At 47.2% G+C, this 24,699-nt stretch overlaps 1 protein-coding gene across 4 annotated transcripts in view; it reads right to left on the bottom strand.

The window, feature by feature from the left end:
- The window catches only part of LOC147107160 (metallophosphoesterase MPPED2), a 311,144-nt gene that overhangs the window by 206,629 nt on the left and 79,816 nt on the right, over positions 1-24,699 (bottom strand). For all 4 annotated transcript variants that reach the window (XM_086008299.1, XM_086008302.1, XM_086008300.1 and 1 more), the window contains exon 3: positions 22,570-22,751. In XM_086008299.1, coding sequence (XP_085864425.1) covers positions 22,570-22,751 — 182 coding nt within the window. The remainder of the gene's footprint in view (positions 1-22,569; positions 22,752-24,699) is intronic.

The following is a 24,699-nucleotide window of genomic DNA, read 5'->3' as shown; positions in this document are numbered from 1 at the left end:
GTATTAGGAAAAATTACCAAAAGCTTGGTCAAAGAGGTAGGTTTTAAGGAACGTCTTAAAGGAGGAGAGAAAGGCAGAGAGGTTTAGGGAGGGAATTCCAGAGCTCAGGGCCCAGGCAGCTAAAGGCAGATGGAGCAGGACCACTATGAGCTTCCCTCATTGTAATATTAAAGGGACATTGTTAATGATTCACCACAAATTTCTCCCCAGTATTTCTTCCCTCCAGAAGGTACTGACTTGCGCTAAGATACATCTTCCAAATGGTCACTCATCATGTGTGAGTCTAGATCGTGACTGTTGCTCTGTACTGAACCCTGGGCAACACAGCCGAACCCCATTCTGCTCAGGTCTCAGCCCTGGCTCAGTGGGTAGCACTCTCGCCTCTGGGTCAGAAGGTTGTGGGTTCGTAGTCCCACTCCAGCAGACCTTGAGCGCAAAAGCCTCGGCTTGACGCTCCTGGTGCAGTACAGAGGGAGTGCTGCACTGTCAGAGGTGCCATCTTTCGGATCAGATGTTAAACTGAAGCCCCGTCTGCCCTCTCAGGTGGACGTAAAAGATCCCACGGCCACTATTTTGGTGAAGAGCAGGGGAGTTCTCCCCGGTGTCCTGGTCAATATTTATCAACATCACTAAAAAACAGATTATCTGGTCATTATGACTGTTTGTGGGAGCTTGCTGTGCGCAAATTGGCTGTTGTGTTTACTACTTTGCAACAGTGACTACAATTCAAAAAGTGCTTCATCGGCTGTGAAGTGCTTTGGGGCGTCCTGAGGTCGTGAAAGGCGCTATAGAAATGCAAGTTCTTTCTTTCTGAAGCACGATTTCCGACATGGATCACGAGGTAGTGATCAGGAGGGGGACCCCCGATTTATACTCCCTCCAACAGGGGCACGCTGCCCAATTGATGCCCCTAGCTCAGTCAGGACAAACCCCAAGAGTTGAGTATTGTATGCAGTTTTGGCCGCCTTATCTGAGGAAGGATGTTCAGCGAAGATTCACCAGGCTGATACCTGGGATGGCAGGAATGACGTACGAGGAGAGATTGGGTCGATTGGGCTTATACTCGCTGGAGTTTAGAAGAATGAGAGGGGATCTCATCGAAACTTATAAAATTCTAACAGGACTAGACAGACTAGATGCAGGAAGGATGTTCCCGATGGCGGGGGAGTCCAGAAACAGGGGTCACAGTCTAAGGATAAGGGGTAAGCCATTTAGGACAGAAATGAGCAGGAATTTCTTTACCCAGAGAGTGGTGAACCTGTGGAATTCTCTACCACAGAAGGCAGTTGAGGCCAATTCATTAAATATATTCAAGAAGGAGTTGGATATATTTCTTAAGGCTAAAGGGATCAAGGGGTATGGGGAGAAAGCAGGGACAGGGTACTGAATTTGGATGATCAGCCATGATCGCATTGAATGGCGGAGCAGGCTCGAGGGGCCAAATGGCCTACTCCTGCTCCTATCTTCTATGTTTCTATGTTTCTATGTACTCCAAGCCTTCCATTCCATACCAACTTCGCCCATCAGTGGAGAAGTTGATCAGCAGGTTATGCGTGCCCAATCTGTCGGTGCACTGCAAAACTCTGCCAGCCCTCTCGGTGTAATTCAGCCAAGCCTTTGGCAGTTAAGTGCTGCTGATTAGATCACCATTGATCAGCACCAGGGCTAGCGAAGGTTGCAGTAACCCGCCGCAGTCTAAAATAGGCCAGTGTTCGAGATTCGCTCGTCCGTCACGGAGCCTCAAACCCCCAGCACCTGCGCGCCGGAAAAATCGCTGGTGTGATTCCCGAAACGTTCCCTCCCCACGAAGCGTCAGCAATTTTCGGATGTGCGCTCCCGCTGGGTGTGGCACCGCGTGGCCAGGGGGCAACGCACTCAGAAAACCAGCTCTTCGGATGTGAAGAGCAAAGCACCCGAGAGCATTCATGCCTCATCTCAGCAAGCGAAAGCCTTGCGCTGTCATTCTGAAAGTGGTTATCATTTAAAAAAAAAAAATCTAATTACTGAAAATTCAAACCGAACTTTCCTACCACTGCCTTTCATCTGAAGCCTCGGCTCAGTTGCAAATGCAGCTGCCAAGGAACGGTTTAATTACTTACAAGGTAGCAAAGGGCAACCCTTCGACTGAAATTATGCAATCTGCAGACTGAAACAATATTAAGTTTGAACCCCTGCCAGTGAAAACATTTCTACTGATACCGTCACCTTTTACAGACGAGCACTCAGACTTCAGAGGGGGACTCCGGGAAATACAAAGGTTCATTCAGGACAGCAGGAGTCCAGTCCTGTGGTAGCGTCCACAAACGAGATTAGAACGCATACGTCGGCCTATTCTACCTGGCGCACGGAGAGAGAATTGCCCCTTTGTCTGTAATATTCACAGATGCACTTGCGGTGAGCACCACAACAACAACAACAACTTGTATTTATATAGCGCTTTTGGCATTGTAAAACGACCCATGGCGCTTCACAGGAGTGTTATAAGACAAAATATTTGACACCGAGCCACATAAGGAGAAATTTTGGATGACCTCAAGGTTACGTAGGGTAAGAATGCGGGAGGCCACCCAGGAGTGTGTTGGAATAGTCAAGTCTAGTGGACACTAAAGGCATGGGTGAGAGTTTCAGCAGTGGATGAGCTGAGGCAAGGGCAGAGACGGGCAATGTTACGGAGGTGGAAATAGGTGGTCTTAGTTATCCTGCGGATGTGTGGTCGGAAGCTCATTTCAGGGTCAAATATGACACCAAGGTTGCGAACAGTGTGGTTCAGCCTCAGACAGATGTTAGGGAGAGGGATGGAGTCGGTGGCTAGGGAACGGAGTTTGTGGTGGGGACCGAAGACAATGGCTTCAGTCTTCCCAATATTTAAGTGGAGAAAATCTCTGCTCATCCTGAAGTGGATGTTGGACAAGCAGCCTGACAATTTAGAGACCATGGAGGGGTCGAGAGAAGTGATAGTGAGGTAGAGTTAGGTGCCATCAGCGTACATGTGGAAACTGACGCTGTGTTTTCGGATGGTGTCACCAGGGGGCAACATGTAGATGAGAAATAGGAGGGGCCAAGGATAGATCCTTGGGGGACACCAGAGGTAACGATGTGGGAGAGGGAAGAGAAGCCGTTGCAGGTGATTCTCTGGCTACGATTAGATAGATAAGAATGGAACCAGGCGAGTGCAGTTCCACCCAGCTGGACGATGGTGGAGAGGCATTGGAGAAGGATGGAGTGGTCAACCTTGTCAAAGGCTTCAGACAAGTCAAGAAGGACGAGGAGGAATAGTTTACCTTTGTCACAGTCACAAAGGATGTCTTTTGTGACTTTGATGAGAGCCGTTTTGGTACTGAGGCGGGGCGGAAACCTGATTGGAGGGATTCAAACATGGAGTTGCGGGAAAGATGGGCACGGATTTGGGAGGCGACAACGCGTTCAAGGACTTTGGAGAGGAACGGGAGGTTGGGGATGGGGCGGTAGTTTGCAAGGACGGAGGGGTCAAGGGTTGTTTTTTTGAGAGGGGTGGTGACAGTAGATTTGAGGGGAACAGTACCTGAAGAGAGAGAACCGTTAACAATGTCAGCTAACATGGGAGCCAGAAAAGGAAGTTGCTTCAGAAGCAGGACCACTATGAACTTCCCTGATTGTAATAGTAAAGGGAAACGTGATTCACCACAAGTTTCTCCCCAGAAGGCATTGACTCGCGCTAAGATACATCTTCCCACTGGACACTCGTCGTGTGTGAGGCTAGATCGTGACTGTTGCTCTGTACTCAACCTTGGGCAATACAGCCGAACCCCAGGTGTCAGCCGTGGCTCAGTGGGTAGCACTCTTGCCTCTTGAACTTCAAGAAGGTTGTGGGTTCAAGTCCTACTCCAGCAGACCTTGAGCACAAAAATCTAGGCTGACACTCCCAGTGCTGCACTGTTGGAGGCACCATCTTTCGGATCAGACAGTAAACCGAGGCCCAGTCTGTTCTCTCAGGTGACATAAAAGAACCCGCAGCACTAATTTGAAGAAGAGCAGGGGAGTTACCCCCAGAGTCCTGGTCAATATTTATCCCTCAACCAACATCACTAAAAAATTGATTATCTGGTCATTATCACATTGCTGTTTGTGGGAGCTTGCTGTGCTTAAATTAGCTACCGCGCTTCCTACATTACAACAGTGAGGACACATCAAAAGTACTTCATTGGCTGTAAAGCACTTTAGGAGGTCGTTAAAGATGCTATATAAATGCAAGTCTTTCTTTTGGTCAAAACAGTAGGTTTTAACGAGCGTATCAAAGGAGGAGAGAGAGGTAGAGAGGCGGAGAGGTTTACTTGATACACTTGCAGTGAGCACCCACGTCCCGTGACGACACTTCTAAAGTAATTCACTGGAGGCGAGCGCTTTAGAACATCCTGAACACGAGCTGATGCGCTCCGTGGCTACAACTTCTCTCTGTCCTACTCTGCCTTTGTGCGGTTATCCCAGTTAAAAAAAATTTAAATGTCTAAACTGCCCTGTCCACAGCACAAAGTACAACACATCCACAATCAGAGATGGTGCTTGCCTCCATCGGGTCTGCCTCCGCTGTAAGTAACCACAGATTTGTGAACTTTCCCTTCTCTGGGTTCACTGGCCAGCACTCTCTGGCAGCTCCAAGGCTCTCAATGTCTTGCCCTGAATTATTAAAAAAGCCCATATAAATGAATCACTAGCCAGAGAAAATGGAAGTGAGGAAGCTTGAACCGAGATACTTGCTGAATTATTGGTCAGGGGAATTCTTAAATCTGGAAACAGCATATTGGCTGGCTCACTAATGCAATATCAAAGAGGTAGAATTGTATTGCTACATGGGAATTTCACAGTAACTCGATATAGTTTGCTGCACTCACACTCTTGTTCAATGGGTGATAAAATGTAGAATTATTTATAAACATTATCAATTTTTTTTAAAGTTTGAGCTGAACCTGTGCAATATTAAAGCACATGGGATGGTGTCAAAGTTGGAGCATTCGAAACGTGCCTCAGGTACTGAACTCAAAAGACAATCATACACTGGGCTTCACACCCATAATATTCTAAATTCTAATATTCTAACATTCGATTGTTAGCTGTGGCTCAGTGAGTAGCACTCTCTTGCCTTCTGAGTCAGAAGGTCGTGGGTTCAAGTCCCACTCTAGGAACTTGAGCACATAAATCTAGGCTGACACTCCAGTACAGTGCTGAGGGAGTGCTGTGCTGTCGGAGGTGCCGTCTTTCAGGTGAGACATTAAACCAAGGCCCTGTCTGCCCTCTCAGGTGGACGCAAAAGATCCCATGGCACTATTTCGAAGAAGAGCAGGGGGAGTTATCCCCGGTGCCCTGGGGCCAATATTTATCCCTCAACCAACATAACAAAAACAGATTACCCGGTCATTATCACATTGCTATTTGTGGGAGCTTGCTGTGCGCAAATTGGCTGCCGCATTTCCTACATTACAACAACAGTGATTCCACTTCAAAAAGTACTTCATTGGCTGTAAAGCGCTTTGAGATCTCCGGTGGTCGTGAAAGGCGCTATATAAATGCAAGTCTTTTTTTAAACACCACACTTACAGGACAGTGCATGGTTCTGCATGTTTCTATGCACTACTTAGGATTACATAGGATGTATGGCACAGAAACAGGCCATTCGGCCCATCCAGTCCATGCTGGTGTTTCTGCTCCACTCGAGCCTCCTCCCGTCTTTCCTCATCTATATCTATCAGCGTAACCCTCTATTCCCTTCTCCCTCTGATGTCTTGTCCAGCCTCCCATTCTAAGAAGAACAATCCCAGCTTATCTATTAGAAATTCTTGCATTTATATTGCGCCTCCCACAAGTGTGTTGGGACCAAGAGCAGCACTGGGTGAGGGCAGGTGACCCCTACTAGGACGCACAGAGGTCTATCCCACCATTTTCCAGCGGCGGCAAAAACCTAACTGGCTCTCCAATGTCCTTCAGGGAAGGGAACCCTGTCACCTTTAGCCCGTCTGGCCTACGTGTGACTCCAGATCCACGCTATGCAATTCACTCGTTAAGCCCTCTGAAGTATCTCAGAAAGCCACTCAGTTGTCCCACCACCTTCTCGGGGCAGCGAGGGATGTGCAATCAATGCAATCCTGCCAGCGTCTCCCACATCCCGAGAACAGATAATAGGAATAGAGAAACTGGGGGATTGTTCTCCGTAGAGCAGAGAAGGTTAAGGGGAGATTTGATAGAGGTGTTCAAAATCATGAAGGGTTTTGATGGAGTAAAGAGAGAGAAGCTGTTTCCAGTGGCAGAAGGGTCGGTAACCAGAGGACACAGATTTAAGGTAACTGGCAAAAGAACCAGAGATGAGATGAGATTTTTTTTTTTACGCAGCGAGTTGTTGTGATCTGGAATGCGCGGCCTGAAAGGGCGGTGGAAGCAGATTCAATAGTAACTTTCAAAAGGGGAATTGGATAAATACTCGAAGGGGAAAGAGCAGGGGGGGGCAGTGGGACTAATCGGAGAGCTCTTTCAAAGAGCTGGCACAGGCACGATGGGCCGAATGGCTGTATCATTATATGATTCTATGACAAAAGAAATGCAAAGGTCGTCTTGCTTACTGAAGAGATGTTCTTGTCTGTTTGTCTATGCTAAAGTGACTCAGACATTGACCATACAAGTGCTCACTGTCTAAGGGTTAGGTGAGCATTGATCCTCCATACACAGGTCCATTTCTTTCCAGCTACTGTTGAGCATGGGTCTGACAATCATGTGACAACTGATGTGGGTGTAAGCTTTAGTTAAAGGTTATGCAGTGTGTTAAAGAACTCCACGCAATTAAAAAGTGAGCCCACCATGGACTTCTGCAACCAGGCAATTATTTGCCTTGAGATTATTACTTAATGTTGGCTCTCATTGTGAAATAAATTCTCAGTTCTTGTCAATTTTGTCCCTGAATTTCCCATCGGATGCTCCCTGCGGGCGGATGCCTCCGATCGGAAAAAAAAATCTACGCACCTACCTGCTGGCTCCGTAGATCCCGAGACTTCCGATCCTGGGCCTCTCCGGGTCCGCGCGGGCAGAGGCCCAGGTATCCCCTGGGATCACGTGGGCCAGGCGAACCAATCAAAGAAGGGAATCCCCCTTCACACTTTTGACAGGTCCCTACGCACAGATCTGTCAAAAGTATGAATGGGGATCACATTTAAAACACACTAATTTTTTTTTAAAACATTACATAATTAAAATGAATTAAAATTCCATTTAATTAAATATTTTAAAAAATTTTTACAGGGCTAAAAATAAACTTACCTTTTTGAAGAGTATTTTTCTATTTTTCAACACTCTTAAGCTGGTAAAAGCAGGCTTCACGCCGACTTTTACCAGGCGTATGAATTCCACGGCCTTTCAGCGGGTGGAAGTTGTGCAAAAAGCGGAACTCTCCGCCCGCGGAGGGCCTTGTCCCGAGGATGCGGAGGATCTGTCAAGAGAATTCTTGACGGATCGCAAGTGCCGGTTTTCAGCGCATGCGCTTCGTACGCCTGAAACCGGCACATGCGCGGCCCCTACGGGCGCGTACACACCTCGTGGGGGTCGGAAAATCCGGCCCAATAACACCGTGACTTACAATTCAAAAGTACTTCATTAGCTGTAGAGCGCTTTGGGACATCCTGAGGTCGTGAAAGGTGCCATAGAAATCCAAGTCTCTCTTTCTTTATAGCTGATGGTTTCCTTGTTAAAAAGTCTTATCCCATCTACATTGCTCACTGACCCACGAGCGGGTGGGACAGCTTTATGGCTTTCTAAGATACTTCGCAGCCAATCACGTAGCATGGAACTGGAGTCACATGTAGGCTACACCAAGTAAGGGTGACAAGTTCCCATCCCTGAAGGGCATCAGAGAACCAGTTGGGTTTTTAACCACAATCGGCCAACTTTAATGGTCACTTTTTTTCTGGTGCCAATGCACAAATTACCAGATTTATAAAAAGAAAGTTCTGTATTTATATCAGACCTTTCAAAGTGCTTTACAGCCAATGAAGTGTAGTCACTGTTGTAATGTGGGAAACGCAGCAACCAATTTGCACACAGCAAGCTCCTACAAACAGCAATGTGATAATGACCAGATAATCTGTTTTAGTGATAATGATTGAGGGGCAAATATTGGTCCAGGACACTGGGGAGAACTCCCATGTTCTTCTTCCAAATAGGGCCATGGGATCTTTTACATCCACCTGAAAGAGCAGACGGGGCCTCGTTTTAACATCTCATCCGAAAGACAGCACCTCCGACAGTGCCGCACTCCCTCAGTACTGCACTGGGAGTGTCAGTCTAGAATTATGTGCTCTAGTCTCTGGAGTGGGACTTGAACCCACAACCTTCTGACTCGGAGGCGAGAGTATTAGCAACTGAGCCAAGGCTGACACTTATTATTGAATTTGAAATTTGGGCTCATGATCCAATCACCCATCAGTTGCGAGCCCGTTACCATAACCACGGCACTACCATACCCTGTCGTGGCAATAGGTCAATCTCCCCCTCGCCTTTTGCTGAACAAGTCAGCTACAGTACCCCCTGAGCCCTGTGGTCCTAGTTGGAATCATCAGGAATGAAGCTCATTGTCGAGGGAACTCTCTATGTCCAGAGACTTGAGCACATAATCCAGGCTGACACTCCAGTGCGGTACTGAGGGAGTGCGGCACTGTCGGAGGTGCCGTCTTTCGGATGGGACATTAAACCGAGGCCCCGTCTGCTCTCTCGGATGGACGTAAAAGATCCCACGGCACTATTTCGAAGAAGAGCAGTGGAGTTATCCCCGGTGTCCTGGGCAATATTTATCCCTAAATCAACATAACAAAAACAGATTATCTGGTCATTATCACATTGCTGTTTGTGGGAGCTTGCTGTGCACAAATTGGCTGCCGCGTTTCCCACATAACAACAGTGACTACACTTCAAAAAAAGTACTTCATTGGCTGTAAAGCACTGTGGGACGTCCGCTGGTCGTGAAAGGCGCTATAAAAATGCAAGTCTTTCTTTCTTTTCCTGTCTAATCTGAAGACATTTGAAGCTAGCCTTGGCCCATATTGGTATGACCAAGGTCATGACTGAACTCTGCTTGGCTCAGTAAGATGCCCTGTGAAAGATTACACAGTCAGATAAAGAGCAACATCAAAAGGTGTTAATTAATAAATAAAATGAAAAAATAATTAAAAAGCCCTTTTTAATTTGCTGTTATCTCAAGAGGGCTAGATTACAAAGTGGTGGAAGTTCTGTTGCAGTTATATAACTCTCTGGTTGGACCCCATTTAGAGTCACTGGGTTCAGTTCAGGGCCCCGCACCTCAGGAAGGATAGATCGGTCTTGGAGAGGGTGCAGCGCAGATTCACCAGAATGATGCTAAAAGGGTTAAATTATGAGGGCCGGTTACACAGATTAGGCTTATATTGCCTTGAATGTAGCAGATTAAGGGATGAGCTAATTGAACAACAACCTACATTTATACGGCGCCTTAACGTAGTAAAACGTCCCAAGGTGCTTCACAGGAGCGGTTATCAGATAATAATTGACACCGAGCCAGAGAAGGGTGAAGAAATTCCTCCTCATTTCTGTCCTAAATGGCCTACCCCTTATCCTTAGACTGTGACCCCTGGTTCTGGACTCCCCAACCATCGGGAACATCCTTCCTGCATCTAGTCTGTCCAGTCCTGTCAGAATTTTATAAGTTTCGATGAGATCCCCTCTCATTCTTCTAAACTCCAGCGAGTATAAGCCCAATCGATCCAATCTCTCCTCATACGTCATTCCTGCCATCCCAAGTATTAGGGCAGATGGAGCTTGTTTTAAGGAGCGTCTTAAAGGAGGAGAGAGAGAGTGGTGGAGACAGAGTTGCACTTCTTCACAGCTTGTAGAAAATATCAGGGCATAAGGGAGAATTTCTACCCAAAATTCACAAAAATATGCCCGGAATTCAGAAATTTGAATGACGACCAAAAACTCCCATACCTACTAGGGGAAGAGAGAAATTGTGTAACACTAGCGGCACACTATGTTACAGCTTGCCATAAACAGAGGGACAACCACTAAATATAAGAAAAGAGTATATATAAATTATATGAAAGTATATTTATACACTCAGGGATATATCTGTTTATACACTGTATGGATAGATCTGTATTTTTGTGAACAAACATGAATGTTTTTTCGATGCTTTGGCAACATAAGATGTAACTTGTCATGCCAATAAAGCGATTTGAATTGAATTGAATTGAATTGAGAGGTAGAGAGGCAGAGAATTTTAGGGAGGGAATTCCAGAGCTTAGGGCCTCGGCAGCTGAAGGCACGGCCACCAATGGTGGATCGATTCAAATCGGGGATGCTCAGGAGGCCAGGACTGGAGGAGCGCAGATATCTCGGGGGGTTGTGGGGCTGGAGGAGATTACAGAGATAGGGAGGGGCGAGGCCATGGAGGGATTTGAAAACAAGGATGAGAATTTTTAAATCGAGACGTTGCTTAACCGGGAGCCAATGTAGGTCAGCGAGCACAGGAGTGATGGGCGAACGGAACTTGGTGCGAGTTAGGACACGGGAGCATTGTTTTAGATGACCTCAAGTTTACGTAGGGTAGAATGTTGGAGGCCGGCCAGGAGTGCGTTGGAATAGTCAAGTCCAGAGGTAACAAAGGCATGGATGAGGGTTTCAGCAGCAGATGAGCTGAGGCAAGGGCGGAGACGGGCGATGTTCCCGAGGTGGAAACAGGCGGTCTTGGTGATGGTGCGGATAAGTGGTCGGACATGTTTAAGATGATTAAAGGAATTGATCAGGTAGATAGAGAGAAACTATTTCCTCTGGAGGGGGGAGTCCAGAACAAGGGGGCTTAACCTTAAAATTAGAGCCAGGCCGTTCAGGGGCGATGTCAGGTGTAGTGTATGTAACGTTCCACCTTTAAGAGAACTATTTTAAGGGTTGCACTACTTTGTCTTGGCTACTGTATACTGTAATGCCGGTGGTGACCACACCGGTATATAAGTGCTGTGTAAGGATTGATTGGGCAGATTCGCCCTGACCTTCGAATAGTAAAGTCCTGTTAAAGTTACTCTTGTAGTCTGTGTATTAATTCACCATATAACCCACAGACTTTACAGTGGCGACGAGTTCGATCTTACCCTGCGGCAGCGATACATCTGAAGCAGTTAACGAGCGTCGAGAGGAGGCACCCGCCCTCGTCATTCTGCTGAGAGAAGACTCGAGTCTGCAGAGCAAGGAAGAAGGAAGAATTCAGACACGAAGCCTTCCATCAGCAACAGGCAGTGATCGTCCCTTCTGCCACGGGGGTGAGTGAGCCGATCAGCCACGAGAAGCAAGTCGGCCACGTTGACTGTGAGTAGGGGGAAAATAAAAAAAAAAAGAACGGAGGAAGGGTGGTGAACTCGACCACGGTCGGGGGGGAAAGGAGCCGGACAGAAGTCGGGCCCAGAGGCGCTGAGACTGGGGCAGCGTGGGGCACGGAAGCCGCGGTGCAAGCAGGAACGCAGCCGGGGTGAGAGACCGGGCTACCAGCGGGAACGCAGCCGGTGTGAGAGACCGGGCTACAAGCGGGCTGGGAGACGCAACAGCGTCGTGAGACAGCTCGACCGCGACCGGCGAAAGGCTGGGCAGCTACCGAGGCCGCGAGGCGCTGCAACCGGGATCGTAAGGTGCGGGAAGAAATAAAAATAAGAAACCGCGGAGAACTCAGCCACAGCCGGGGGAGGAAAGGACCGGACTGCGAGAGGGCTGGGAGGCGCGATTGGAAGCCGCTGAGGGAGAGACAGAGCCCGAGCGAGCGGGAGAGACAGAGCCGAGCGAGGGAGACCGAGGAGATTCAGCCAGCGGCTGGAGCTGTTCGCCGTCAACGGGTTGTCCCCAGCGCCGGTTGCCCTGCCGAGAAAAGGGAACAAAGAACGCACTGAAGCTGGCGCGCAGGCTGCGAACCCCGAAAGCCAGCGGTCGTCGCCCGAGGGAAAAGCTTACCCCTCCCGCCAGTAGGCGGAGAAGAAGACAGGAGCGGGAAACCGCCATTTTGAAAGTGGGCGGGGAAGAAGACAAGCGCGGGAAACCGCCATTTTTGGAAAAAAAAAGTTAAAGAAAAATTTCGTTGTTGTTTCTCAGGAAGATTGTGAAGATGCCTAAGCGTGGCAACATCAACGAATTCGATTCTGATGTGGAAGATTGGACCACGTATGTAGAACGCATCGAGATATATTGTAAGGTCAATAAGATAGCAAATTATGATAAAGCTCTAACCTTGCTAAACTCAATGGGTGCGAAGACATACGGGTTATTGAAGCATCTTCTATCACCAGCTAAACCGGCGGATCAGTCTTTCGCTAATATTGTTGCTGTCCTGAAGGATCATGTGAACCCCACACCGCTGATGTTAGCGGAACGAGCTAAATTTTACGGGAGAACGCAACTAAAGGAGGAACGCAACGCGGAGTACCTGGTTGAACTGCGTAGGCTAGCAAAATACTGTCAGTTTGGGGTAAATCTGACAGAGGCACTGAGAGACAAGTTCGTGTGCGGGATGTCGAAGGAAGGAACACAAAAGCGACTGCTCGAAGAGAACGATCTTACACTTGATAAGGCTGTCCTTATTGCAGCATCGCACGAAGCCGCAGCGAGAGGCACGGCGGAAATGCAGCTGAAGACAGCGGTACTCAGTGTGGATCAAATAACTTCGGGTACAACGAAATGTTACCGTTGTGGGAAGACAACACACGACCAGAACCAATGCTGGTTTAAAAACCAGGAATGTAGAAAATGTGGCAAACTTGGTCACATAGTTAAAGTATGCCGGTCAGGAAAGAAGACCAGCAACAATAAGTCACCGCAGAAGAAGTACAGAAAGGTACATAAGGTGACTGTGAAGAGTCCAGATGAACTGAATTCGGATTCAGACCCCAACAGCAAGGAACTGGGTAGTCTGAGGATTCACAATGTGAGTAAAGAAGCTGACCGACAAACTATCTGGGTCACACTGCAGATTGCAAAAGTCCAAGTGAAGATGGAAGTGGACACCGGATCGGCGTTGACGGTCATGAATAAACAAGATTACAAAAAGTTATTCAAACATATTCCCCTACGGGATACGGAGATAGTATTGCAGACATACACGGGGCATAAAGTATACCCCATCGGAAAGATAAAAGTCAAGGTGAGACACAAGGGCAAAGATCACCAAGGAATGGACTTATATGTACTACCCGAGGGAGGTCCACCACTTCTGGGACGGGAGTGGATCAGGAAAATAAAGATAGACTGGCACTCACTAAACACAATGACGGTAGATTTCGGAAAGAAAGATGCCAAACCTGAATGGTTGTCCAGAATATTGGACGAGGCTAAAGAGGTATTCCAGCAGGGACTAGGAACACTGAGAGGAATTAAGGCAAAAATCAAGATTGCAGAACATGCAAGCCCAAAATTTTTCAAAGCCAGATCGGTACCTTACGCGATACGACCTGCTGTGGAGGCAGAACTGGAGGAGCTTGAACGTGCAGGGGTACTGTCGAAGGTGGACTGGAGTGAGTGGGCCACGCCCATTGTTCCCGTCATGAAGTCTTCATCAAGTAACAAGCCAGGGGGACCGGGGAAGGTCCGCATCTGCGGATACTTCAAGATCACAGTTAATCCGGTGCTTCACACGGTACAATACTCGCTTCCACGGATTGAGGATATCTTTGCTTCATTGTCTGGCGGGAAACACTTCACCAAGATAGACCTGGCACAAGCATATTTACAGATGGAGGTCAAGGAAGAGTCACGCCAGTATCTCACAATCAACACGCACAGAGGCTTGTATCGATATAATAGACTGGTTTTTGGAGTAGCTTCGGCTCCAGCAATTTGGCAGAGGGCCATGGAGCAGGTCTTACAGGGTATTCCAAGCACTCAGTGTTACTTGGACGATATCCTGATTACGGGAGAAGACGAGGAGGAACACCTCACAAATTTGAAACTGGTGCTCACCAGGTTGAAGGAATATGGCCTTCGAGTTAATCGCCAGAAATGTGAGTTCTTCCAGAAACGGATGTCGTACTGCGGTCATGTCATTGACCAAGAGGGGCTGCACAAGTCACCTGACAAGATCGAAGCGGTCGTGAAGGCCCCCGCTCCGGAAAATGTATCACAGTTGAGGTCGTTTCTGGGGTTGATTAATTATTACCATAAGTTTCTGCCAAATCTATCCACGGTGCTGCATCCGCTGAATGCTCTGTTGCGGAAAGAAGTACCATGGAAGTGGAGCGAGGACTGTAAGAAGGCCTTTCGCAGAAGCAAGGCATTGATTACCTCTGAGGAAGTGTTGGCTCACTTCAACCCAATGCTACCTCTTCGTCTAGCTTGTGATGCTTCCCCTTATGGTATTGGAGCTGTACTCTCACACAAGTTACCAAATGGCTCGGAAAGGCCAGTCGCATTTGCGTCCCGATCATTGACCTCTGCTGAGCGAAATTACGCTCAGATAGATAGGGAGGCTCTCAGCCTTGTGTGGGGAGTAAAGAAATTCAATCATTACCTGCAGGGCAAGAAGTTTACATTGCTGACAGACCACCAGCCGTTGGTGTCCATATTCAACCCTAACAAGGCCGTTTCCACTATGACAGCACAAAGGCTACAGAGGTGGTCCGTTCTACTAGGGGCACACCAATATGACATTGAATACAAAAGGTCCAAACAGCATGGAAATGCTGATGGGTTATCGCACCTACCGTTGCCAGTGGAAGAAGAGGCGACTACAGTGGACCCAGTGGAGATGTTCCACTCAACCATAATGGAATGTCTACCAGTAACAAATTCCATGATCGAAAAGGAAACAAGAAATGACCCGACTCTCTCACGAGTCTACGATTTAACGGTGGAGGGATGGCCAGTACATGGCGAACCAATGCTGCCAGCATTTTTGCACAGAAGAGAACAGCTGTCAGTGTGCCGAGGAACCTTGATGTGTGGATCTAGAGTGGTGATTCCACCCAAACTCCAGCAGAAAGTACTAAAGGAGCTTCACGAGGGGCATCTGGGTGGAGTGAAAATGAAGAACCTAGCCAGAGCGTTTGTGTGGTGGCCAGGTATTGATGGAAACATCGAAGAAATAACCAAGAGCTGTCTAGGATGCCAGAAGGTCCAAAACGCGCCACCACAAACTCCTCTGCATCCATGGGAGTGGCCCTCATCTCCATGGCAAAGGGTACATATCGACTTTGCTGGTCCATTTATGGACTCAATGTTTTTAATCGCGGTGGATGCACACTCCAAGTGGCCGGAGGTAATAAAAATGTCCTCCACCACCACGGAAAAAACCATCACAGTATTAAGGACCATATTTGCCAGGAATGGGCTGCCGGAACAGATCTGTTCTGATAATGGACCGCAATTTGTGTCCGAAGAATTCAGGAAGTTCTTAAAAAGCAATGGGGTTAAGCACTATACGTCCGCCCCATACCATCCCGCCACCAATGGATTAGCTGAAAGGTTTATCCAGACCTTCAAGAAGGCCATAAAGGCCATGGGTAATGAAGACATAAATCTACAACATAAGGTAGATAACTTCTTGTTGGCGTACAGGAATGCAACACATGCGGTCACAAACCAAACTCCCGCCATGATGTTTTTCAATAGAAGAATAAGATGCCGGCTGGATTTGATTAAGCCAAACGTCAGAAGGGACGTAGAGAACCGGCAATTTCAAGGCATGAATGAAAGGCCAACTAGATCCTTTCAGATAGGTCAACAAGTTTTGGCCCGGGACTACCGTACCGAGAAATGGCAGCCTGGAACTATTGGAAAAAGGCTAGGACTGTTGATGTATACCGTGGACATTGGTGAAAGCATAATAAGGCGCCATGTTGACCAGATCATAGAATCATCCACAAAGGCCCAACCTACTCCACAACTCTATATGTCTAATGTTGAAGCAGAGATACCCAGAGCATCTACCTCCGATCTGGTAATACTGGAATCCGATGAACCTGAAACGGTCCTTCAAGCCAAATCGACCTTGCCAGAAGAACCTACTACACCACCGAAAATGACTACACCACCGAGGCGTTATCCGGACAGAGTCCGGAAGCCTCCAGAGAGACTGAATCTGTGAACTGTTTCACATAAAGTTGTATATATGTTAAGATGTTATATTAATGGGAATATGTATATATTGTTAACCTAAAAAGGGAGGATTGTAGTGTATGTAACGTTCCACCTTTAAGAGAACTATTTTAAGGGTTGCACTACTTTGTCTTGGCTACTGTATACTGTAATACCGGTGGTGACCACACCGGTATATAAGTGCTGTGTAAGGATTGATTGGGCAGATTCGCCCTGACCTTCGAATAGTAAAGTCCTGTTAAAGTTACTCTTGTAGTCTGTGTATTAATTCACCATATAACCCACAGACTTTACATCAGGAAGCACTTCTTCACACAAAGGGTAAGTGGAAATCTGGAACTCTCTCCCCCAATAAAGCCACTGAGGCCGGGGGGGGGGTCAACTGAAAATTTCAAAACTGAGATTGATAGATTTTTGTTAGGCAAGGGTATTAAGGGCAATGACACCAAGGCGGGTAAATGGAGCTAAGAGACAGATCAGCCAGGATCTAACTGAATGGCGGAACAGGTTCGAGGGGCTGAATGGTCTCCTCCTGTTCCTACATTCCCAGTAAGTTATTTCTGAGGGAATTCTCTTTTACAATTGTGAACACCACTTTCTACCGTTCCGGTGCGCGAAGGGGTTAATAATCGGGAGATGAACAGTATATTACACTCTCAGCCACTTAAAGGCCAAGCACTATTAAAAAAAAAACCTCAATACTTTCCCTTAATAAACAAGTTATGGACTTAACTTCTTTTCGCGAGGTGCCGGGGTAGCCTGAAACTACAGCAGAGGCTGGTATAATCCTCCACAATTTAATAAGAAAAGCCATCCCTCAGTTTTTGAAATTCTGGAATATCCCCTGTGTGCATCACAGATCAATTTATGTGGCACTTTTTTCGCTAATCAAAAAGAAATGGAAGGTTAAAATCAGCTTAGTGTGTATTGAGCAGCAAGAAGGCAAAATACAATCATGGCAAACAAATTACATTTCCCGCTCGCGAGGTAGATTGTTCAGGCTACATTTGAGTGCAATCAAAAATTACTTTTAAATATGTCAATACATGCTTCCATTCTCTGTGCAGGCCAGGTTGCAAACAAATAACTTAATTTATTAATTGCCGCGTCTAAAGTTTTGTTGAAAAAAAAAATTACGCCGTATCATCATTCACAGAACAAAAAAGCTTATCGCCCACTGTTCAGGGTGTCTGGGGGACTGCAGTGAGACGCGGGCTTTGTGTCAGCGCTGGCTCACTGGGCCGCACTCGTGCCTCGGCGTCAGAAGGTTGTGTGCGGATTCAAGTCCCGCACTCCAGAGACTTGAGCACAAAATCTAAGCTGACACTCCCAGTACAACAACAACAGCAACTTGTGTTTACATAGCGCCTTTAACGTAGTAAAACGTCCCAAGGCGCTGCACGGGATTATTTTAAGACAAAAAAAAAAATTGACACCGATCCACATAAGGATAAATTAGGGCAGGTGACCAAAAGCTCGGTCAAAGAGGTAGGTTTTAAGCAGCGCCTTAAAGGAGGAAAGAGAGGTAGAGAGGCGGAGAGGTTTAGGCAGGGAATTCCAGAGCTTAGGGCCCAGGCAACAGAAGGCACAGCCACCAATAGTTGAGCGATTATAATCAGGGATCCTGAAGAGGCCAGAATTAGAGGAGCGCCGATATCTCGGGGTGGGGTGGGGTGGGGGCTGGAGGAGATTACAGAGATAGGGAGGGGCAAGGCCATGGAGGGATTTGAAAACAAGGATGAGAATTTTGAAATCGAGGCGCTGCTTAACCGGGAGCCAATGTAGATCAGCGAGCACAGGGGGTGATGGGCGAACGGGACTTGGTGCGAGTTAGGACATGGGCAGCCGAGTTTTGGATGACCTCAAGTTTACGTAGGGTGGAATGTGGGAGGCCAGACAGGAGTGTGTTGGAATAGTCAAGTCTAGAGATAACAAAGGCATGGATGAGGGTTTCAACAGCGGATGAGCTGAGGCAAGGTACAGTACCGAGGGAGTGCCGCACTGTCAGATGAGACGTTAAACCGAGGCCCCGTCTGCTCTCTCGGGTGGACGTAAAAGATCCCATGACACTGTTTCGAAGAAGAGCAGGGGAGTTCTCCCCGGTGTCCTGGGCCAATACTTATCTCTCAACCAACATCACTAAAAAACAGATGATCCGGTCATTATCGCATTGCTGTTTGTGGGAGCTTGCTGTGCGCAAATTGGCTGCCGCATTTCCTACATTCCAACAGTGACTACACTTCCAAAAGTACTTCATTGGCTGTAAAGCACTTTGGGATGTCCTGAGGTCGTGAAAGGTGCTATATAAATGCAAGCCTTTCTTTTACATGATGTTGAATGACAAATAGATGAAGAACTCCACTGCCCTACTCACAATCCTGCTGTCGATAAAGAATTGAAAATCATAAGAAGCCCACAGCACATTCCACCCACTGATGAAAATGCTACAAATGGATAACTGAGTGAAGAGAAGACTTCTACACAGCTGAAGAAACCAGCCACTCCCTTCTGTTGGAAGATCTTCTATTGTATCGTGTTTAACCATCTACATAAACTTCTCACAACCTGCAATGGGTTACTGGCAGCATGGCAACAGGTATCACAGCACTGTTCTTTGACGAGAACAAATATGGCTCATCACTTACAAAGGAATAGGATTAATAGCCAACACCACATTACACAGCATAACCCACCACTCACTGGTGCATTCCCATTGTTTCACTAACAGTATTAAAGGCTTTTAGCTCACAGCGAGTGATAAAGGCCTTCCGTCATGAGCATAAAAGATCAATTTCAAAGCACAGTCACCCAGACTGATAATCCGGCCTGTTCGACCAGGATACTTTCACTGGGGTTGGAGGGGGGAGGAGGTTGGGGGTAATGTGTGCGGTGGGGGATGATTTTCCGCTTTCATGGTTGGGTGTAAAGCATCTCCCGGGCAGCGAGCATATTGGAAAAGTGGGCGGGGTGTGTTACGGGCCTGCGCTTTGCTCCCTCGCCTGGTTCTGGCCTCTTGCACATCCCCGATTTTAATCGCTCCACCATTGGTGGCCGTGTCTTCTGTTGCCAAGGCCCTGAGCTCTGGAATTCCCTCCCAAAACTTCTCCACCTCTCCACTTCTTTCTCCGCCTTTAAGATGCTCCTTAAAACCTACCTCCTTGACCAAGCTTCTGCCCTAATATCTCCTCATGGGGCTCGATGTCAAATTTTGTTTGATGATCGCTCCTGTGAAGCGCCTTGGGACGTTTTACTACGTTAAAGGCGCTATATAAATATAAAGCTGTTGCTGTTGTTGTTTGCCTGTGGCGCATCGCCCGAGCACTAAAGAGAAACTGTGACCTGATGTACTTTAGATACCTGCACCCAGTGTGGAATCAAGAAGATGAAAGAGAACTACAACAACAACTTGCATTTATATAGCGCCTTTAACATCGTAAAACGTCCCAAGGTGCTTCACAGGGGCATAGTCAAACAAAATTTGACACCGAGCCACATAAGGAGAAGTTAAAACAGGTGAGCGGTAGGTTTAAAAGAGCGTCTTAAAGGAGGAGAGAGAGGCGGAGAGGTTTGGGGAGGGAATTCCAAAGCTTGGGGCCCAGGCAGTTGAAGGCACGGCCACCAATGGTGCAGCGATTAAAATCGGGGGATGCGCAAGAGGCCTGAATTGGAGGAGCGCAGAGATCTCAGAGGGTTGTAGGGCTGCAGGAGGTTACAGATATAGGGAAGGGTGAGGCCATGGAGGGATTTGAAAACATGGATAAGAGTTTCAAAATCGAGGTGTTGCTAAACCAGGAGCCAATGTAGGTAACTACAAATAAGGTAAGAAGCTACGTCTGTTTACTACCTGTAAGGGTAGAAAGCTCCATCGGCGATGTTACCGTATGAATGCTCAACACACTCACATCAAATTCCTCCCCCCGCCATTTCAACAACACAGGTATCAACCCTTTTAAAATATGCATAAGAATTAGGAGCAAGAGTCGGCCATACGGCCCCTCGAGCCTGCTCCGCCATTCACTAAGATTATGGCTGATCTTCGACCTCAGCTCCACTTTCCCGCCCGATCCCCATATCCCTCGATTCCCCTAGAGTCCAAAAACCTATCGATCTCAGCCTTGAATATACTCAACGACTGAGCATCCACAGCCCTCTGGGGCAGAGAATTCCAAAGATTCACCACCCTACAGTTATGCACGTTAACTCCCCTGTCCAAATAGCAGAGGGAGGAATTTGATACCCGCGTGTTAAGTGTTTCTACAATGACAAAGCCGACATTTCTCAGTCAGTTATATCGTAGAAACCCAATTGGTTCAATGATGTCCTTTCAGGGAAGGAAACCTGCCGTCCTTACCCGGTCTGGCCTATATGTGACTCCAGGCCCACATCAACGTGGTTGGCTATTAACTGCCCTCTGAAATGGCCCAGCAAGCCTCTCAGTTGTACCAAACCGCGACAAAGAATAACAAGACCTTCACCACATGGGACTGCAGCAGTTCAAGATGAAGGCTCACCACCACCTTCTCAAGGGCAACTAGGGAGATGGGCAATAAATGCCAGCCTTGCCATGACAACCACATCACGAGAATTAATTTTTAAAACACCCTAAAGGTGTCCTAGTAGATAAGCAGTTGGAAGATTACCAGTAGTCTTTGCTGGTAAGCTGAACAGTAGCTAATTGGCACACTTTGGTCCCTTGAGATTTGCCAATCAAATTCTGTGGGCATAGGGAAGTGAGGTGCGCCCCTCCGAAACCACTTCGCACCAACACGAAACTTGCGAGTGCACATTGAGGGGAAGGCCAGAAGACGCACTGAGAAGAAGTGGAGTGAGACTCCCTCCTCCAACGAGTGTCACTCCACTTCATTCCGGCGTCAGGTCTGCCCCCTGCACCCCCCGACTCCGGATTGAGGCAGCACTTCCACTAGAACTGCAGTGTCAGTGCAAAGTGAAACTTCTGTTCACCGATACACCTGTGCAGTGTGAGTGCACCCTTAAGACAAAAACAGCAGCAACAACTTGCATTTATATAGCGCCTTCAACTGAGTAAAACATCCCAAGGCGCTTCACAGGAGCGTTATCAAATAAATTTCGACACCGAGCCAAAGAAGATGATATTAGGACAAGTGACCAAAAGCTTGGTCAAAGAGGTAGGTTTTAAGGAGCATCTTAAAAGAGGAGAGAGAGGTAGAGAGGCGGAAAGGTTTAGGGAGGGAATTCCAGAGCTCAGGGCCTCGGCAGCTGAAGGCACGGCCGCCAATGATGAGGGGAACGGATTGGGGGATGTCCTAAAGGCTTGAGTTGGAGGAACGCAGAGTTCCCGGAGAGTTGTAAGGCTGGTGGAGTTCACAGAGACACGGATAAGCGGTGATGGGTTTCCACACGTGTCCCACACCCAACTGTCCTATTAGTGCAGAGTCTGCCGACTCCTTGCACGGGCCAGCTCACTACTTTCTCCGCTGGTGGGGGACTCGAGGACAAGAGGACATAAAATCAGAGCCAGGCCATTCAGGAGAGAAGTTAGGAAACACTTCTTCAGACAAAGGGTGGTAGACGTGTGGAACTCTCTCCCACGAAATGCAGTAGATGCTTGGGCTCAATTAATCATTTTAAATCTGCGATCAATAAATTTTTGCTAACCAAGGGGATTAAAGGATATGATGGCGCCAAATGGAGTTAGGTCATGGATCAGCCACGATCTCACTGAATGGCAGAACAGGCTCGAGGGGCTGAATCATCTACTCCCGTTCCTGCGTACTCTTTCAGATACTAAAGAGGCCATCGGAGAAAGGGAGACCGCCCTTCCTCTACGTCTGGGCGATGGTTTTAATCCAGGTCTCAAGAGATGCAGGAGCAGTGGTCTGAAGCTCTGCTTCACCCAATCCACCAGACAGACGATTGCAAGTGGGTAACTGAGGCTTTAACTCAAGGCGAACTGGCCTTCTAACCCATGGGAAGAGAGACTACTTCAAAAAAAAACACTGGAAAGGATCCGTGACAAGAGAGCGCATTTCCCCATTTGAATCCGACAACATCTAACCTGAACAATACAACAAAGGGCGCATTCACTTCCTCCCGTTATCTGTTAGTCCTTGGGACAGAGCGGAGGTGCATAATAAATGTTTTAAGAACCGTCCGACAGCGTGATCCACTTCAGACACACAAAAATACCCCCCATTGTGTCTGTTTCCCACCTCAGTTTCTCTCAAGCTTTAGTGATTATGATAAAGATCGTTTCTATGAAGGATACTTTGATTGGAATGGAATGGGGTTGGGGGGGGGAGGGGAGCGGTGGGAGGAAGGAGTGGTAGAAAATATTGTTAATTAGAATCCCGCGTCCCCATTGTACCAACCCGCAGTCACCGGGTACTTTGATTTAATTATCAAAATTGTGAATGACATTCGTACAACAGAGGTTAATTAGGGTCACAAAGAGCGATCAGAAAAAAAATGGACTCTTACCTAACCAATCGTTGAACTTCTTAACCTCCGTGGGGAGTCCCAGCTCTGTGAAATCGCCCGTGTGAAGCAGTATGTCCCCATACGGCATCTGAATGCCATCTGTTCGGGAGTGTGTGTCTGAGACGCAGACAAATCGTGTGTGGCCTGCTGGTTTCGGAGTGTCATATGGGACAGGGTCAACCCTGAGTGCATGCACAATAAGATAAAGAGACAAAATCACGGCATTAACAAGGCATTAATATATCCGCTGCTTCCTCATTAGTGACCGGTCCAGGCAGAAACACAGACCAGTTAGCATTAATTAACCTTTAAATTGCAAAAAGTGTTCCTCTGATAACTTGCACGCACACACACACGGGTCACTCAGGGAGTGGGGAATTAAAACATGGGCAGCGTTAGGAACCATGTCCATTTGTTTTTAATAAATTAAATTGCAATTACAAATGATTTACAATACCTCATTAAAAATTACACTCTAATTAAGGTCACTTCAGAAACTGCGCCCAACGCTGTTCGACAATTAATTTGACATTTTTCAGACAAGGAGAAATCAATTCCATTTTTTTTCTACCAGGAAAAGGTTTCTCAACTGAAGACAGCACTTGGGTGTCTGCTTTTTTTTAAATATAAGAACGTATGAATTATTAACCCATTAAACACCGCAGGAGTAGACTAAGTACAGGAAATGAGGTCGCGACTCAAATTTGTTCAGAGAATGCGATGAAGTAATGGAGCATCTTACATTAATTACAAGAATTTAAAAAAACAAGAACACATCACGAGATTGAGCTAGATGAGGAAAGCCATTTGGCCCATCTTAATTCATCCTATACTTCCTTCATTCTGACACCCAACTGTTGCTTAAATGACTCGAGGGTTTTTGCCTCTACCTTACCCAGAAGTCCATTCAATATGTTGATCACTCGCGGTGTGAAAAAGAACTTGTTGGCATCAGTCCTAAATCTGCCTTTTCCGAGTGTGAACCTGCGTCTTCTTGCCCTACTGTTGCGGTTTAGTTTCAAGTACTGCTTCAGTGCTACCCATTCTCTACCGTTTACATTCCTCTACAGTATCGCCTCTAGGTCATCTGCCCTACATCAGCCGTGGCTCAGTGGGTAGCACTCTCCTTCGCCTCCGAGTCATGAAGGTTGTGTGTTCAAGTCCTCCCGCTCCCCAGACTTGAAGCACAAAATCCAGGCTGACACTCCCAGTGCAGCACTGAGGGAGTGCTGCATCTGTCAGAGGTGCTGTCTTTCGGATGAGGCGTTAAAGTGAGCTGCTATCTGCCCGCTTGGGTGGACATAATGCACTATTTCGAAGAAGAGCAGGGGGAGTTCTCCCCAGTATCCTGGGCCAATATTTATCCCTTAACCAACATCACTAAAACAATAGACGATCCTTTCATTATCACGTTGCTGTTTGTAAATTGGCTGCTGCGTTTCCTACATTACAACAGTGACTGCACTTCAAAATTGGCTGTAAAGCGCTTTGGGATGTCCGGAGATCGTGAAGGGCGCTAGATAAAAGCAAGTTTTTTTTTTCTGTCCAGTTTTTCCTCATGAATGTAGGGATCAGCCTCAAGGTTCTTCTCTTGCCTTATTCCTTTCAGAATTTGGATTTTTGAGCCTAGATGTTGTTCTCCTTAGAGCAGAGAAGGTTAAGGGGGAGACTTAATAGAGGTGTTTTGATAGAGTAGATAGGGCGGAACTGTTTCCACTGGCAGGAGGGTCGATAACCAGAGGACACAGATTTGAGGTAATTGGCCAAAAAGCCAGGGGCGGGGAGATGAGAAGAAACATTTTTTCCGGAGCGAGTTTTTATGATCTAGAACACATTGCCTGAAAGGGTGGTGGAAGCAGATTCAATAGTAACTTTCGAAAGGGAATTGGATCTCTACTTAAGAAGGAGAAATTTACAGGGCCAAGGGGAAAGAGCAGAACACTCTAACGTTACTCAACCTTCTGACTCAGAGGCAGGAATGCCAGCACTGAGACAAGGCTGACATCAAAGGCAAATAACTCAATATATGATCTGGAATGCGCTGCCTGAAAGGGCGGTGGAAGCAGATTCAATAGTAACTTTCAAAAGGGAATTGGATAAATACTTGAAAAGGAAAAACATTTGCAGGGC

The sequence above is a fragment of the Somniosus microcephalus genome, chromosome 15 (genome assembly GCF_052327205.1).
Source record: "Somniosus microcephalus isolate GS21.2 chromosome 15, FLI_Smic_1.0, whole genome shotgun sequence".
In the NCBI taxonomy this organism is placed as follows: domain Eukaryota; kingdom Metazoa; phylum Chordata; class Chondrichthyes; order Squaliformes; family Somniosidae; genus Somniosus; species Somniosus microcephalus.
Note: the sequence above shows the minus strand (reverse complement) of the source record. Positions and strands in the feature narration are given on the sequence as shown.